The sequence below is a fragment of the Myotis yumanensis genome, unplaced genomic scaffold (assembly GCF_028538775.1).
Source record: "Myotis yumanensis isolate MYYU_CA2020_CCGP unplaced genomic scaffold, mMyoYum1.0.hap1 SCAF_10, whole genome shotgun sequence".
NCBI lineage: Eukaryota > Metazoa > Chordata > Mammalia > Chiroptera > Vespertilionidae > Myotis > Myotis yumanensis.
The window spans coordinates 83,530,383-83,546,317 of record NW_027223761.1 but is presented as its reverse complement, the minus strand read 5'-3'; the positions used below and the strand labels follow the sequence as shown (position 1 = coordinate 83,546,317).

The window sequence follows — 15,935 nt, the reverse complement described above, 5'->3', positions numbered from 1 at the left end:
CCTCTGCTCCTAGCTCAGGAAGTTTATCTTTCCTCCCAAACCGTTTATCCTCACTTTAAACAGTGTGCATAGCCAAGGCTCTCCTCCTTCAGCTCCCTCTCCAGGGTTGGGAGGGGGAGGGACGGGTAGAAAAAGGCCTCCCTCAGGCCTCCCAACTCCAAGGTGGAGGTTTCCATGAACCCCCTACCCCTGCTGTGCTGGGCATGGCCCCGATGGCCTGGGTGGGCTGTGCCAAGTCTGAGTCCTTCAAAGGTCCCCTCTTCTGACCTTCAGAAGCAGCCCTAGTCCCACACCCCAACCCAGTAACTAACAAACCGGGGCTTGCAAGGCCCCTATCAGCTCAGCCTCTCACCCCGAGAAGGTAGAGGGGCTCTCAGTTTCCTGCTGGCCTTGTCCCTCTTCCCCACTTGCAGGAGGCTGTCCCTGGCATTCCGCTCCGAGATTTAAATACAGTTATGGGGCATGCTCCCCTCTCTTGCTGGTCAGATGAGGGCAGATATGACCAATGGGACTGGGGTGAGCTGGAGACAGGCCTCCAGAGTATTGAACTTCAACTCCCTGCTCTCCACCAGGTCCCATCAGTGTCACTCTATGCCAAGAAAGACAAGCACCTGCTTCCCCAGGGATCAGAGAGTAGACTGGACACCAGGCAGGAGAAACCCCAAGTTCTCTCCTGGGAAGAGCGGCACAGAGGGAAAGCTGGGATGAGAAAGCTCCCACTTCTCTCTACCAGGGCTTTCTAGCAAAAATAGAAGAGAGGGAGGGCTTTCCAAAGGCTGCTCACGTGAGGACACAAATTGAGTTGATAAAAGCCAATCCAGCCACACCGTGGGTCTCCCCAAGGCACAGGGCTCCCATCCTACCTTCCCTCTCCCCCACCGGTTCCCCACAGATCACCCCGGTGACTAGCAGGACTGAAGGGCCTGCTGTAGTCAGTCACGCTGACCAACTGCTCACCCTTGCAAGGATGCACAGAGGCTATCAGGGTTGTCAACAAACTTTATTCACTGGAAACAGAGCCACAAGACCCTCAGGGAACTGCATGCCCCTGCCCTGGCCCCACTGTTTGGACCCTAGTGGAATGTGCACAGTCTGCCCTCACAGTGCCAGGGAGAGGCAGGCAGAGGGGAATGCCATTTTCCCTGTGATGTGGGGAATGAAAGGACAGGGATAGAAATCTGGTTCTCTCTCCGGAGGCTCCCAGTGGAGCTGGGATGCGAGGGTTCATGGTCCCAAAGCCAGGTGCAGCTACACACACACACACACACACACACACACACACGGGTAAACTTCTGACCCCAGCTGTTGGACAAGGTTGGGAGGGAGCTTCAGAAGATCATGGCAGGCAAAAGTGGTAGCTCTAAGGGCATCTGCAAAACACCACCCCCAAGACCTTCCCGGCACAGGAGTTCTGGCTAAAAGCAAAGGTTCAAGAACATCCCAAGGCCCTTGAGTTGCCAAAATACCCAAATAACACTGATGTGTTGTGGCTACAGAAGCTAGGAAGAGGACCTGCAAATCTCCAACAACAACAAACACAGAAGCAGAGGAGGAGCCCCAGAGGCTGGCATCTGGAGGGGAGGCCACAACAAACAGACTCAGGGTGTGACCGAGTGACATGCCTCCCTCAGCATCACAGGGACCCGCTGGCAAACAGAAGCTGCTATCCTGCCCCCACCTAGGTCACTGTCTTCCAGGTGTCCCATCTCAATGTCCTAGACGTATGGCTTGGAGGCTTGGCATGACAGCCGCAGGGCAAAAGGCGATTCAGGCCAGGACCCGGAGGTCAGGTGATAATGCTGTGTGGTGCATGGACCTGGAGGAGGGCAGGAAGGGAGAGAGTTCTCAGAGGTAGACGTTGAGGGTCTGCAGAATGCCCCGGCGGCAGAGCGGGCAGTTGCGGTGGTAGACAGGGTGGCGCATCAGGATTTCGGTGCAGGCCTGGCAGAGGCACAGGTGCCGACAGGGCAGCAGCAGTACTGTCTTGCTCTGGTCCTGGCAGATGACACACTTCTTCCGCTCCTCTTGCTCCTTCAGCAACTTCCATGGGTCTTGCCCGGCTATAGGCTCCTCATTGAGCCTCTCCCTGCCCCAGGCAGCAGTCACTCTGGCCATTCTACCTTCTTCCTCTTCTGCCTCTGATCTGGGCCCTGCTTCAGGAAGAGTGTCCTGTTGTGAGGTCCTGGCTGCAGGCACCCTTCTAGGGCCACCCTGGGGAGCCCCAGGTGCCCCTCCCCAGTTTGGCCAGCTCGCCAGCTGCAGGCTGCGGCTCCAGACTCGGCGCCAAGCCTCCATGCCCAGTGCGAGGCGAGACCGTCGCGTAACATCCTCTCGAAGCCTGTGGTAGGATGGCCGGGCATGGAGCTGACCGAGGGCCTGGGTGGCCAGCCTCAAGGTGAGGTCCGGGTGCAGCACGGTCACCGTCACCGCCAGCACACAAGCCAGCAGCACCAGGCCAGTGAGATTGACAAGCACAAAGCTGGCCACGAGGCGGGCAGCCGAGGCCAGGAGCTCCATCGCTAGCTGGCATGGGGTCCAGAGGAGGATGGCCATGGCCACAGCACTGCTGGAAATGTGCGTGAGGAAGGCCGCCATGACATCCGTCATCCTCCACAGTGGCCCCATCACTGCATCCCACAGGGCCAGCAGCAGGGAGAAGAGGTTCTGAGTGCTAATGAGGCAGATGTTGACCAGGCTGTTGACCACGTAGGCCACCAGGCTCATGGCGATGGCACAGACGTCACAGGCCTGGCGCAGCAGAGCGTGGCCGCTGGAGACCACGCTGAGGAGGCCCCGCTGCAGGAGGTCCCGGCTCCTCCAGGCCCCGTGCGCCGCCAGGTGCCCCAGGAGCTTCAGGCCCTCCAGGCCGGAGCAGCAGCTGCACAGCAGGGTCCACAGGGCCTGAGCGCCCCCGCCGGTGAACCGCATCAGGGCTTCCACCAAGGCCAGCAGCGACAGCAAGGCTCCGCGGCCCAGGTGCACCAGGCTGGTCAGCACCGTGTGGGGCAGGTTGTAGATGAAGGCCAGCAGCCAGGCCACGGAGGCCAGGAGGGAGGACACCAGCAGGAAGTTCAGGTCCAACGCCAAGGTCAGCACGTCCAGCACCAGGCCCACCCCGTTCACCACCAGGTACACAGCCTCCATGGCGGGGCCAACACCGCCCAGCTCCCGGGTGAGGGGTGGGAAGGCTGAGATGTTGGGGGGACGGGTCGGGGGTGAACCTGGAAGGGAAGGAAACGTCTCAACTCCGGGCGAGAATCGAGAGTCTGCGGAAGAAGGGTGAGGGGTGAGGGTCTCAGTGCGGGGAACGGGGTCCGGGAGCCCCGGTGTGGACGGCGGGCTGTCGGGGAGGGAAGAGGCCGGGCATCTCCGGGCGGAGATGAGCCGGCGGAGGAGCGGGGCCTGGCGGTGCAGACCTGGCGGCGGCGTCCCGCGTCCCGGCGGTTGGGGCCGGGCTGGGCCGGGGCCGGGAGGGCGGCGCAGGCCGGGCGTGGGCTCGCGGTCCCGCCGCGCAGGTGCCCTGTCCCGGCCCGGCCCCCGTCCTCGGGTTCGCACTCTGCGCCGAGCGGGAGCGGGAAAGGGGACCCTCAGGCGAGCCCAGGTGCGGCCTCCACCCCGCTGCGCGCCGCCATCTTGTGCGCGAAGGGGCGGGGCCGGCGCCGTGACTGCAGGGCCGGCCGCCGGGCACGGGGGGCGCTCATTGGCTCGTTTGAACGGCCCAACGCCTTTACTTCCCGGATCAGGGGCGGGCGCAGGGAGTCCCCGCCCCCCGGGGGGGCGGAGAGGGGGCCGCGACAGACAGAGGCGGGGTCTTCTCAGCGCCACCCCGGGACGAGCGGGCCGCCCCGGGGCCCGGGGAGTCCTCTTTTGCGGTTCATTCTCGCCGGGGAACCAGTCGCCATCGGTGTTAGAGCGTGGGGGCGGGGGCGAGACAGAGAAACAGGGATGCCGGAGGGACAGGTGGACGGGCTACCTCCCGTCCGCGCCGGAGCCGGAGCCGCCAGGGCTGGAAGCGATCCTGGTGAAGGTGGCGGTCACTGCCGCGGGGCCTTCTCCGCACTGCGCCCGCCCGCGCTCCTCGTTCGCCCAGTGGTGCGCGTTCATGGAGCCCTTCCCGCTCGGGTGCGAGGGCGGCACGTGCTCCAGGCGCGCTCGGGTGCGAGGGCGGCACGTGCTCCAGGCGCGCTCGGGTACGAGGGCGGCACGTGCTCCAGGCGCGCACGGGTGCGAGGGCGGCACGTGCTCCAGGCGCGCTCGGGTGCGAGGGCGGCACGTGCTCCAGGCGCGCTCGGGTGCGAGGGGCCGCCCGTGCTCCAGGCGCGCTCGGGTACGAGGGCGGCACGTGCTCCAGGCGCGCTCGGGTGCGAGGGCGGCACGTGCTCCAGGCGCGCACGGGTGTGAGGGCCGCCCGTGCTGCAGGCGCGCACGGGTTCGAGGGCGGCACGTGCTCCAGGCGCGCACGGGTTCGAGGGCCGCCCGTGCTCCAGGCGCGCACGGGTTCGGGTTCGAGGGCCGCCCGTGCTCCAGGCGCGCACGGGTTCGAGGGCGGCACGTGCTCCAGGCGCGCACGGGTTCGAGGGCCGCCCGTGCTCCAGGCGCGCACGGGTGCGAGGGGCCGCCCGTGCTCCAGGCGCGCACGGGTGCGAGGGCGGCACGTGCTCCAGGCGCGCTCGGGTGCGAGGGCGGCACGTGCTCCAGGCGCAGACGGGTTCGAGGGCGGCACGTGCTCCAGGCGGGCACGGGTGCGAGGGGCCGCCCGTGCTCCAGGCGCGCACGCGCTCAGGCGGTTCACGAGGGGACACTGCGCTGCAGGGCTCCCGCGGCCACTCCTGCAGCCCAGTCCCATTCGCCCGCAGCTCCTCAGCCCCACTCGCAGCTGCGGGGAGGGGGGGCGGGGCGCCAGGTGCCCAGGAAACAGGCCCAGGTGGAGAGAAAGGACGGGAATAACTCAGCGGAGACCAGCTGTGGACCAGTGAGCAAGGGCGCTCATCCCTCCATGCGCGACGGCCCCAGCTGCCTCTGTGCCCCAGGACATGCGTGAATGTCCAGGGCTGCTGCCTGCAACCCGCCAAAAGCAGTAAATATTTGTGTTGTTTGGGTAGGGAGGTGTTTTTTAATTGGGTTGTTTGGTCTTTTTTGAATGTTGAGTTGTCTGAGTTCTTTATAAATTTTGAATATTAATCCCTTATCAGATGTATAATTGGCATTTATAGTCTCCCACTCAGTAGGTCATCTTTTCATTTTGTTGATGGTTTCCTTTGCTGTGCAAAAACTGTTTAATTTGATGTAGTTCCATTTATTTTTTCTTTTGTTTCCCTTGCCTGAGATATGTCAGAAAAAAATACTGCTACAAAAAATGGTAGAGACTTTACTGCCTATGTTTTCTTCTAGTTTTATAATTTCTTTTTTCCTTTTTTTAAAAATTAAATCTTTATTGTTCAGATTATTACAGTAGTTCCTCTTTCTTCCCCCCATAGCTCCCCTCCACCCGGTTCCCACCCCACCCCATGCCCTTACCCCCCGCCACCCACTGTTCTCATCCATAGGTGCACGATTATTGTCTAATCTCTTCCCGCACCCCCCTCACCCCTTTCCCCCCCCACCCGAGAATAGTCAGTCCACTCCCTTTCTATGCCCCTGATTCTATTATATTCACCAGTTTATTCTGTTCATCAGATTATTTATTCACTTGATTTTTAGGTTCACTTGTTGATAGATGTGTATTTGTTGTTCATAATTTGTATCTTTACCTTTTTCTTCTTCCTCTTCTTAAAGGATACCTTTCAGCATTTCATATAATACTGGTTTGGTGGTGATGAACTCCTTTAGCTTTTCCTTATCTGTGAAGCTCTTTATCTGACCTTCAATTCTGAATGATAGCTTTGCTGGGTAAAGTAATCTAGGTTGTAGGTTCTTGCTATTAGCTTTTTCTTATCCGTGGCCTGCAGGGATTGGGTCGAAACCCGCAGTCCAATGCCACCTGCCACTCCTGCCTGCCACTCCCGCTCATCCCGGCCCCACTGCTCCTGCCACGGGCTCGCACCCAGTCAGTCCTGATCGAGAGAGGCTTGCGCCACCACAGCAGCGCTCGCCAACAGTGAGCCCTGCATCTGGTGCCTGTCCCAAGGGGGATGGGGGGACTGGGACTCAATCGACCCTCCAGGCCGGCGGTGGGACACCGTTGCTGGCCCGGGATCTGGATCCTTCCTGCTGATGTTCACACCGGTTGTCAGGAGCCACCTGGCAGCCGCTTTTATATGGTTTCTTCCTTGGGGAGCATCTAGGGAGGGGAAGCAGCCACGGTGCCAGAGGCTGACTTCCAGGAGGCCAGTGGTGCTGTCGGGATTGTGCCGGAAGCACTGTGGTGCCTGGCACGTTCTCCAGAGATTGGACCTGCAGGACTACTGAGGGAGGGAGTGGCTGCCACCGGGGCTGGTGGGTCAGCTGAGCAGCATTCCTGCTGTGGGAGCACACTGACCACCAGGTGGCAGCTCCTGCATTGAGAGTCTTCCCCCTGGTGGTCAGTGCGTGTCATAGCATCGGGTCAACCAGTCATTTGGTTACTTAGGCTTTTATATACTGGTATATAGGTGAGTACTGGATTTTGTCAAGTGCTTTTTCTTTGTCTATTGATATGATCAGTGTTTTTGTGTGTGTGTGAATTGATTTCAGAGAGGGAGAGGGAGAGAGAGAAAGAAACATCAATGAGAGAATCGTTGATCAGCTTCCTCCTGCACACCCCACACTGGGGATTGAATCCACAACCCTGGCATGTGTCCTGACCAGGAATCAAACTGTGACTTCCTGGTTCATAGGTCGATGCTCAACAACTGAGCCAGGCTGATCATATGGTTTTTATTCTTCATTTTGTTTATGTGGTGTCTCACGTTTATTGATTTGTGGATATTGTACCAACCTTGAATCCCCAGAATAAATCCCACCTGATCATGGTGTGTGATCTTTTTAAATATTGCTGGATCCATTATGTTCATCAGGGATATTGCCCTATAATTTTCGTTCTTTGCAGTGTCTTTATCTGGTTTTGGAATTAGGATCATGCTGGCCTTGTAAAGTGAGCCTGGGAGTCTTCTCTCCTCTTGCATATTTTGGCATAGTTTGTGAAGGATGTGTTAGTTTTTCTTTGAATGTTTGGTAGAATTTATCTGTGAGGCCATCTGGTCCAGGAAGTTTTGTTGGGAGTGTTTTTATTGCTGCTTCAGTTTCACTGGTTGTAATCTGTCTGTTCAGATCCTGCGCTTCTTCCTGATTCAGTTTTGGAAGCTTGTATATTCCAGGAGTTTATACATTTTGTCCATTGTCCAATTTTTTGGCATACAGTTGTTTGTAATATTTTCTTTCAATCCTTTGTATTACTTTGGTGTCACTTGTTACTTCACCTCTTTCATTTCTGATTTATTGCTATACTCTCTTTTTTATCTTCATGAGTCTGGTTAAAGGTTTGTCAATCTTTTCTGTCTTTTCAAAGAACTAGCTCTTGGTTTCATTGATCTTTTGTATTGATTTTTTAGACTCCATTTTATTTATTTCTGCTCTGATCTTTATTATTTTCTTTCTTCTACTCACTTTGGGGTTTGTTTGTTCTTTTTCAAGTGTCTTTAAATGTAAAATTAGATTGTTTCAGACTTTTCTTGTTTTTTGAGATAGGCCTGTAATGCTATGGATTTCCCTCTTAGGACTGCTTTCACTGCATCCTATAGATTTTGAGTTGTTGTACTCTCATTTTCATTTGTTTCAAGGTATCTTTTGATGTCTTCTTTGATCTCATTGTTAACCCATTCATTGTTTAGTAATAGTAATATGTTATTTGGCCTCCATGTCTTTGTGTGTTTTTCAGTTTTTTCTTGAGGTTGATTTCCAGTTTCAGACCATTACAGTCAGAGAAGATGCCTGATATCATTTTAATATTCTTAAATTATTGAGATTTGTTTTGTGTCCTAATGTGTGGTTTTTCCTAGAAAATGTTCCATGTGCACTGAAAAGAAGGTATATTCTGCTGTTTTGGATGAAATGCTCTGAAGATATCAATTAAATCCATCTGATCTAGTGTGCCATTTAAGGCCACTTAATCGAGGCATTTTCTGTCTAGAAGATCTATTCATTGATGTCAACAGGGTGTTAAAATCCCCTACTATGACTGTTCATCTCTCCCTTTATATCCATCAAGATCTGCTTTATATTTAGATGTTCCTCTGTTGAGTACATAAATGTTTATAAGGGTTATAGCATCTTGTTGAATTACTCCCTTTATCGTTATGTAGTATCATTCTTTGTCTTTTTTAAAAGTCTATTTTGTCTGATATAAGTATTGCTACCTCAGCTTTTTTTTTATTTCCATTTGCATGAAATATCTTTTTTCATCCCTTTACTTTTAGTCTGTGTGTATCTTTTTATTATGAGGTGGGTATCTTGTAGACAGCATATACAGGGTGTCCCAAAAAAATGTATTCACCCTTTGAATAATTATTCATTCTAATGGGTTAAATCTGAAAAGAAAGAAACATCAGTTGAGTTATTAGCTATTGAAGTGTGTGTACATTTTTTGGGGAGACCCTGTATATGGGTCATGTTTTCTTATTTGTTCAGCTATCTGTCTTTTATTTAGAGCATTTAAGCCATTTACATTTAAAGTAATTATTGATAGGTACACATTTATTGCCATTTTATTCTTTTAATTATATTCCTGTTTTCTGTTTTCTTCTCATCATCTTCCTCCTCCTTCCCTCCTCCTCCTCCTCTTTCTTCCCCTTCTCCTCCTTCTTAACACTTGGGTTGCGGGAAACGAGTTAAGTCGGCTCGCGTGAATTGCGCGTACTCGGCGGGAGCCGTCTTAACTCGGTTCATATAGATTTGCGGTGGAGTGCGGGAAACGTGTAAATTCGGGCCGATTGTAACTGCGTATTACCAAATATTTGTTTCAAAGATACCTACCTGCGTATGCGAACCGTTTCATACCCATTTCAATCGAACCCATACTTCAAAAGACATAGGAATTTTAAACTAACTCTGATTTTGCGCGGGAAACCTAAATAATTGCCCGTGCCAGCTTATATTGTGGCGGGAAATTCACCCGACACCAGAGTGTTAAAGAAGGCCCTTTAACAGTTCTTATAATGCTGATTTGGTGGTAATAAACTCCTTTAGCTTTTTCTTGTCTGGGAGGCTGTTTATTTCTCCTTCAATTTTAAAAGATAACCTTGCTGGGTAAAGTAGTCTTGGTTGTAGGTCCTTGATTTTCATCACTTTGAATATTTAATGCCAATCCCTTCTGGTCTGAAATGTTTCTGTTGACTTAAATATTGGACTCAAAACCATAAAAATCCTAGAAGAAAAGATACATAGTAATATCTCAGACATTTCTTATAGCAATATTTTTTCTGCTATTTCTCCTTGGGCAAGGGGAACAACAGAGAATATAAACAAATGAGACTACACCGTACTAAAAAGTTTTCTCACAGCAAAGGAAACCATCAACAAAATGAATGGGACAATATATTAACCAATATATCTGATAAGGGGTTAATATCCAAAATTTATAAAGAACTTATAAAACTCAACACCAAAATACCCAAACAATCCAATTTAAAAAATTGTCAAAGGACCTGAATAAACACTTCTCCAAAAAGGACATGCAGCTGGTCAATAGACATATGAAAAGATACTCAACATCACTAATTGTCAGAGAGATGCAAATTAAAACCACAATGAGGTATCACCTCACACCTGTCAGAATGGCTATCATCAATAAATCAAACAACCAGTGTTGGCAAGGATGTGGAGAAAAGGGAACCTTCGTGCACTGTTGGTGGGAATACAGATTGGAGTAGCCACTATGGAGAGCAGTATGGAGTTTCCTCAAAAATTAAAAATGGAACTGCCTTGTGATCCAGAAATTTCACTTTTGTGGATTTATCCTAAGAAACCCAAAATACTTATTCAGAATAATATATGCATCCCTATGTTCATTGCAGTTTTGTTTACAATAGCCAAGATTTGAAAGCAGCCTAAGTGCCCATCAGCAGATGAGTGAATAAAAAAGCTGTGGGAGCCCTGGCCGGTTTGGCTCAGTGGATAGAGCGTTGGCCTGGGGACCAAAAGGTCCTGGGTTCGATTCCAGTCAAGGGCAGGTACCTTGGTTGCAGGCTCCTCCCCAGCCTGGGCCTGGGTCAGAGCTCGTGCAGGAGGCAACCAATCGATGTGTTTCTCTCACATCGATGTTTCTCTCTGTCTTTCTCTCTCCCACTCTCCCTAAAAATCAATGGAAAAATATCCTTGGGTGAGGATTAACAACAACAACAACAACAAAAAAGCTGTGGGGCCAAAACCGGTGTGGCTCAGTGGATAGAGCGTCAGCCTGCGGACTGAAGGGTCCCAGGTTCGATTCCGGCCAAGGGCATGTACCTGGGTTGCGGGCACATCCCCAGTAGGAGGTGTGCAGGAGGCAGCTGATCGATGTTTCTCTCTCATCGATGTTTCTAACTCTCTATCCCTCTCCCTTCCTCTCTGTAAGAAATCAATAAAATATATATTAAAAAAAAAAAGCTGTGGGACACTTACACTATGCAATACTATGCAGCTGTAAAAAAGAAGGATCTGTTACCCTTTGGGACAGCATGGATGGACCTGGAGACTATTGTGCTGAGCGAAATAAGCCAACCTGAGAAAGACAAATATCATATATCTCACTTATTTGTGGAATCTAATGAACAAAACAAATTGACCAACAAAATAATACCCAACTTCAGCATTTTAAATATATTTTTATTGATTTGAGAAAGGAAGGGAGAGGGAGAGAGATAAAATCATCAATGATGAGAGAGAATCATTGCTTTTCTATGGGGGCATGGAACAGACTGACATACCTCATTGTGGGGGTGGGGGGCAAGGAAAGATAAATCAAAGAACTTACTTACTTATATGCAAAGCCCATGGACATGGGCAATAGGGTGGTGAAGACCTGGGGGGTGGGTAGAAGCTGGGAGAGGTGGGTAAAGGGAGACAGGGGAAATGGGAGACATCTGTAATACTGTCAATATTTTAAAAAAATAAACTAAAACTGAAGAAAAAAGCAAAATGGCAGTAAATAATCCATGACTCTAGATTAAGAAAAAGGGTATACAAGGATTCTTCTTCCAACTTTTCTAAATATTTAAAGCTGTTTCAAAATAGAGTTAAATATATATGTCTAGAAACTAAAACAAGGAAATGGAAATGTCTGCATGGCCATAAAAGAAAAGATTCATATGTAAATAATTCCCAAACTAATATCTATAGAGAGAATCTTCAGGCCAATATTAAGGTATAGTCTTAATTGAAGAAAGATTTGAAGAAATGTAGGGACATGCTACTCTTCGGAGTTTTTTGTGTTTTTGTTTTTTGGAGTTTTCTTTCTTTTTTCTTTTTACTCACACTTTAAAAACTTTATTTATGAGTATCGAAGATGGCGGCATAGGTAAACACGGAGACTGCTGCCGCAAACAACCACTTCAAAAATACAACTAAAAGACGGAACGGACGTCAACCAGAACCACAGGAAGGCTGGCTGAGGAGAGACTCTTCAACTAGAAGGAAAAACAACAGCATTACGAGGCTCAGAGGAGGCGCAGTGTGGAAAATTTAAAGGTACGGTGGTGCGCGCGCAAAGCGGGCTGGTGGCTGAGGGCGCGGTTGTCGTTTTCAATCAGGAGGGAGTCTCAGACTCTGGGCTACAGATCCGGGCAAGTCTCTAGGGACTCAGACTCAGACGAGAGAAGCGGGATTGTCTGGCTACGGTCCCTCCGAGGTTTGCAGCGGTTGCTGGGACAGAGAGGCAGAGCCCCTGGGGACGGACTGAGAGCAGCCATAGCTGCTCCCTCCACCCGCCCTGTTGATCCCGCCCCGCCCAAGCCCTGCGCAGAGCCATTTGCCGGATCTCCTCAGGCAAAGGCTAGATTAGCACCTCCCCAGAGGACAGAAGTTTTCCACACAGCTGATTCTCACAGCCAGTCGGCCTGGTGGTCAAATCCCTCTAGTATTAACTACAACAATTAAGGCTTAACTAGAACAAGACTGTGCACAAAGACCACAAGGGGGTGCACCAAGAAAGCATAAAAGATGCGGAGACAAAAAACATGACAGAAATGGAGGATATGGAGCTAAAAATCGCAATTTTGAGGGCTTGCAATAAACTTGAGCAGAGCCTCACGAAAACTAATGAGACCCTCGATGCTATGATAAAGAAACTAGAAAGTAAGCATACATGGACTGAAATAAAGAATACTATACCCAATAGCAGACCAGAGGAGCACAAGAATCAAACCAAAGATTTGAAATGCGAAGAAGCAAAAAACACCCAAATGGAAAAGCAAAATGAAAAAGAATCCGAAAGTGTGAAGATAGTGTAAGGAGCCTCTGGGACAGCTACAAGCGTACCAACATCAGAATAATAGGAGTGCCAGAAGATGAGAGACAGCAAGATATTGAAAACCTATTTCAAGAAATAATGGCAGAAAACTTCCCCCACCTGGTGAAAGAAATGGACTTACAGGTCCAAGAAGCGCAGAGAACCCCAAACAAAAGGAATCCAAAGAGGACCACACCAAGACACATCATAATTAAAATGCCAAGAGCAAAAGACAAAGAGAGAATCTTAAAAGCAGCAAGAGAAAGAGACTCAATTACCTACAAGGGAATACCCATACGACTGTCAGCTGATTTCTCAACAGAAACTTTGCAGGCCAGAAGGGAATGGCAAGAAATATTCAAACTGATGAATAGCAAGAACCTACAACCAAGATTACTTTATCCAGCAAAGCTATCATTCAGAATTGAAGGTCAGATAAAGAGCTTCACAGATAAGGAAAAGCTAAAGGAGTTCATCACCACTAAACCAGTATTATACAAAATGCTGAACGGTATCCTTTAAGAAGAGGAAGAAGAAAAAGGTAAAGATACAAATTGTGAACAACAAACATGCATCTATCAACAAGTGAATCTAAGAATCAAGTGAATAAATAATCTGATGTACAGAATGAACTGGTGATTATAATGAATCAGGGACATAGAAAGGGAATGGACTGACTATTCTTGGGGGGGAAAGGGGAATGGGAGATGCGGGAAGAGACTGGACAAAAATCGTGCACCTATGGATGAGGACAGTGGGTGGGGAGTGAGGGCGGAGGGTGGGGCGGGAACTGGAAGGAGGGGAATTGTGTGTGGGGGGGGAATAGGAACAAATGTAATCTGAACAATAAAGATTTAATTAAAAAAAATAAATAAAAACTTTATTTATATTAAAAACTCTTTTGTTTTTAAAAGCATTAACAAGAAAAAGAAAAACAGAAAAGGTATGGAGCAGAAGACATGCCCCTTAGTAGTGTTCGGTGGGAAGGTGCAATTTTTGGTTCTCTGGAATTGAATGTTTAGTGTTTCTATAAACAGAAAAAAAAGAAGAAGAAGACAGTTAAAGGTCCCCCAAAGCCCATGGCTGTCCTATTACCCACACGCACCAATACAAAGAGCACCAGCAAAAGAGCAGAGGACAAGCGAAACCAAGAGGGGGCCAGGTGGGAGAACGGGGGCAGTGTCCCCTGTGCAGTATGCTCTTAGGGTCAAAGAACGAAAAGGCTCCTTTTGCCAGAAAAGGAGAGGGAAGAAATGGGAAAACAGAGAAGGGGAGGTAGGGATTTGAATGCATAGAGGAAGAAGGAGAGGCCAATGGGTTGCGCACTTTTCTTCTACCCCATAGCCTTTGGAGTTTTCTTTATAATATTTCAGCATTAAAGAATTTTAGCCTGGACAGTGTTGCTCAGTGGTTAGCGTTGACCTATGAACCAGGAGGTCATGGTTCGATTCCTGGTCAGGGCAAATGCCCAGGATGCAGGCTCGATCCCCAGTGTGGGCGTGCAGGAGGCAGCCAATCAATGATTCTCTCTCATCATTGATGATTTTATCTCTCTCCCTCTCCCTTCCTTTCTCAAATCAATAAAAATATATTTAAAATTTTTTTGAAAAAAGTAAAACTTATGAAACACCTAATAGATATAGATATTGCATTAAGAAATGGTGTAAATGACAGTATAAACAATTAAGATTTATATTATGAAGAAACATTTTCTGGGAAAAATGTTTATTATATGTGACTCCTTTATAATGTTTGAACATGACAAAATTTATGATTCAGTTCTGAATCTAAGTATTGCTTTAAAAATATCAGTAATAATTTCAATGTGGGTCAAAGTTTCTCCAAATTAAAATTACTCTTTTAAATATCTAAAAAGCAATAATTCAAGAAATGTCCATTAGTACTGTTTGAGTGGCTCAGCTGGTTAGTGTTGTCCCAATATACCAAGGTTGCAGGTTTGATCCCCCATTAGGGTACATCCAGGAATCAACCAATGAATGCAGAAATAAGTGGAACAACAAAGCAATGTTTCTCTCTCCCCGTACCCCCCAAATCAATAAATTAAAACAAAAACAAGGTCATTTAATTTAGCATTCCTGGCAATAGAACATACTTCATGAGAAAAATTTTATTATAACAATACAATTAGAGACTCTACCAAAATTAAAGCAAGAAAAATTAGTTTAATGAAATACATATGTAAGTTATAAATTTATAAATTATATATGACTTTATTACTTATGCAGACATTGCTGGTCCATCTTTAAGTTAATTTATCTTGGATATTTTATTGACTTTAAGTCACACAAGAACCATAGCTATGGTTATTGATTTCAGAGAGGAAGGGAGAGGGAGAGAGAGATAGAAACCTCAATGATGAAAGAGAGTCATGGATCGGCTGCCTCCTGCATGCCCCACACTGGGGATGTTGCAACCCGGGCATGTGCCCTGACCGAGAATCAAACCATGACCTGATTCATAGGTCGACACTGAACCATGCTGGTTAGGCGCTTTACATATTTTTTAAATTTTGTCATTAGAAAATGTATTTGTTAAGGTAAGAGGATAGAGCATATTTAACAGTTAGCTTTCAGATAATTCAAGTATTTTGACATATGATAGGTGAGCTTTCATTTGTACTCTGATCTGGCCCAGTAAATATTTTTTTTTAATTAAATCTTTATTGTTCAGATTATTACATTGGTTCCTCTTTTTTCCCACCATAACTCCCCTCCACCCAGTTCCCACCACTCCCTCCGCCCTTACTCCCCACCCACTGTCCTCATCCATAGGTGCACGATTATTATCCAATCTCTTCCCACACCCCCCTCACCCTTCCCCCCTACCCAAGAATAGTCAGTCCATTCCCTTTCTATGTCCCTGATTCTATTATAATCACCAGTTCATACTGTTCATCAGATTATTTATTCACTTGATTTTTAGATTCACTTGTTGATAGATGTGTATTTGTTGTTCATAATTTGTATCTTTACCTTTTTCTTCTTCTTAAAGGATACCTTTCAGCGTTTCATATAATACTGGTTTGGTGGTGATGAACTCCTTTAGCTTTTCCTTATCTGTGAAGCTCTTTATCTGACCTTCACTTCTGAATGATAGCTTTGCTGGGTAAAGTAATCTTGGTTGTAGGTTCTTGCTGTTCATCACTTTGAATATTTCTTGCCACTCCCTTCTGGCCTGCAAAGTTTCTGTTGAGAAATCAGCTGACAGTAATATGGGTGCTCCCTTGTAGGTAACTGACTTTCTTTCTCTTACTGCCTTTAGGATACTCTCTTTGTCTTTTGCTCTTGGCATTTTAATTATGATGTGTCTTGGTGTGGTCCTCTTTGGATTCCTTTTGTTTGGGGTTCTATGCACTTCCTGGACTTGGAAGTCTATTTCTTTCACCAGGTGGGGGAAGTTTTCTGTCATTATTTCTTCAAATAGGTTTTCAATATCTTGCTCTCTCTCTTCTTCTGGCACCCCTATAATTCGGATGTTGGTACACTTGAAGCTGTCCCAGAGGCTCCTTACACTA

The 15,935-nt window shown here is 48.3% G+C and overlaps 1 protein-coding gene across 1 annotated transcript; it reads right to left on the bottom strand.

Moving 5' to 3' along the window:
* Positions 1–981: 981 nt before the first annotated feature.
* RNF26 (ring finger protein 26) lies at positions 982–3,627 on the bottom strand. Its single transcript, XM_070426969.1, has 2 exons — positions 3,417–3,627; positions 982–3,221 (listed from the first exon to the last, which is right to left on the bottom strand). The coding sequence occupies exon 2, from the start codon at positions 3,142–3,144 to the stop codon at positions 1,846–1,848; it is 1,299 nt and encodes a 432-aa protein (XP_070283070.1). The 5' UTR covers positions 3,145–3,221; positions 3,417–3,627; the 3' UTR covers positions 982–1,845.
* Positions 3,628–15,935: the final 12,308 nt, after the last annotated feature.